Here is a 2,213-nt window from a genome sequence, read left to right as displayed (position 1 = left end):
ATATATATATATATATAAGGAAAACAAAAGGGAGGGAAATAACAAAGGAATAGTGTTTGTGTGTGTGTGTGTGCGGTGAGAAGAACGGAGGCATACCGATTGGTTTGGGGTGCCGACTTTCTTTCCTTCCGCGTTTTGAGGCGCTTTTTGCTATTGTTTTTTTGGGGGGTTGTTTGGTTGGTTAACGCCGTGGCACCTCCAGCCTTCCTCAACGTCCTGGGGAACTATTCACTCGGTTGAGGAAGGGCTCACACGCACATATATACATATATAAATATATATATATACGTATATATACATAGGCGTACACGTACGGAAAAGGCGTTGCGCCAGTGTGGGTAACTGCCTAACCGTGTTTGGGCAAAGTAAGCGACGGAATAGTGGAAAGGGGAGATAAGGAAAGAAGAGCAAAACAGTTAGCACGCGCACACGCAGCAAAAAGAGAAAATAAAAAATAAAAAAGGAAGGAAGGAAGGAAGGAAGTTGTGGGTGAAAGTACACTGTAAGAAAGGGGGAAAAAGAGAAAAAGCCCTTAGGTGAGCGGGCTTCTAGCACAAGTACTGTATTACTATTTGCCTCGCCGTAGTGGCATTGATATAGACCGTTACGCACCTGCTGCAATTTGTAAAAGGATACTGTATCCCCTTTTACAGGGTGCTGCACAATGGGAGGGGCTGTCGTCAAAAACTATGATAAAAAGGATCATAGTAGAGGATCGCAAGGGACGCCTTCCCGCAAAAGTTCGAATTCGAGCAAAGGTAATACGCCGGGGCGGGTCCAAAATTCTGCGGGAGTAAAGGACAATACCCAAACATCATCAAATGGCGGCAACGACGCGACACTTCAGACTGGATTTGAGATGTTTGTTAGAAAGGCACCAGTGGTGCTTAAACCTTTGCCCCAGCCGAAGACTGGTTGTCTCCTCCCCTCCAAATATATCCCACAGGCGCTGCCTAAGAAAGCCGATCTGGCGGGTGTCGGTTGCGACGATATAAAACCTCTGAGGAAGAACAGCGGTCAACTGGCAGAGTCGCTTAGTGGAAAGCGTCTCGGCGCTGTAGATGGTGAGGACGCCATACGGAAGAGTTCACCGAAGGCCATGGCAAATGGGCAATGGGTATCTTGCGATGATTCACCGGGAGCGGCGGATGCCAGTGATGCGAGCAGCGGGTCGGAAACCTTCACGTATAGCATTGACTTCCCCGGAATGCGCAGCCTCCCGTGGTTTAACGCGAACCGGAACCGGGGGCTCGTCAAGAGGCGGGAGCGGCCGCCGAGCATCAGTTGGAATGAAGAAGAGGAAATTGCTATAAGTGATGCAAGCGACAAGGAGGATAATAAAACGGGGGAGACAGAAACTGGTGCTACAAGGGCGGTGGCACCTGCCAATGCGGATGGGGAAGTAGGGGCGGAAGCAGATGCCGGTACGACGGAGGGAGACGAGCCGAAACCAGCGGAAAAGCCAGAGCGGCCGCGTCATAGGCCCATCCTTTTAGGAAAGATTCCCCATCGGAAACAATTAGCAAAGAAGGCGCTTGAAGACAACGCAATTTTTGCCTCCACACGCTTTCCAAAGTTTTGATACGGCAGTTGCGTTAGGTGTGTGTTTGTGTGCGTGTGTTCTGTGTGTTTCGTATGCTTAAGAGACTAAAAGCAAAAAAAAGAAGAAATTTATATTTATATTTACATATACATATACATATGCATACAATGAACCGAAATGGCAATGCAATAATAAGTGAGGAGTGAGGAAAACGAAATATTGATGTTGAAAGCAAGCGAGCGAATGGTGGTCAGTCTAAATCGCTGTTGCGGCCGCTGTTTCTTTTCTTACTTTATATATATATATATATGATGTGGCGCTCGCCGGTGGTAGAAGGGAGTGGAAAGATGAAAGGTGCGGATGAAAGAATGAAGGATAGGGAGAGGGTGAGTGTGTGGTTGAGTGAGTGATTAGAAAAGGGGAAAATAGGACGAAACGTTATATAAAATGGAGGAAACCAACAAAAGATAAAAGGGAAAGGGGAGCGAAGAGATAAGGGGGAAGAGGGCACTTATTAAAATAAAAAGAATGTATTTCAAACATATCTGTGAGCCCCTACGTCCGTATCTTTGAAGGGCTCGTGTTATCATCGTCAATACAGTCGCAAAACGGAGTGAAAAGTTAAATGAAAGGTAAGTGAGTGAAATGAAATAAGATGAGATGATATTTC

General features: G+C 46.5%; 1 protein-coding gene across 1 annotated transcript; it reads left to right on the top strand.

The window, feature by feature from the left end:
• Window positions 1–664: 664 nt before the first annotated feature.
• Window positions 665–1,582, top strand: TEOVI_000869900 (uncharacterized protein; the record flags this gene model as incomplete). The annotated part of the gene is made up of 1 exon (XM_067222504.1): window positions 665–1,582. The coding sequence occupies one exon, from the start codon at window positions 665–667 to the stop codon at window positions 1,580–1,582; it is 918 nt and encodes a 305-aa protein (XP_067078605.1).
• Between the last annotated feature and the right edge of the window lie 631 nt (window positions 1,583–2,213).

Source organism: Trypanosoma equiperdum (assembly GCF_001457755.1).
Source record: "Trypanosoma equiperdum strain OVI genome assembly, contig: ctg_1639, whole genome shotgun sequence".
Classification (NCBI taxonomy): Eukaryota; Euglenozoa; class Kinetoplastea; order Trypanosomatida; family Trypanosomatidae; genus Trypanosoma; species Trypanosoma equiperdum.
This window is presented reverse-complemented; position numbering and strand designations above follow the sequence as displayed.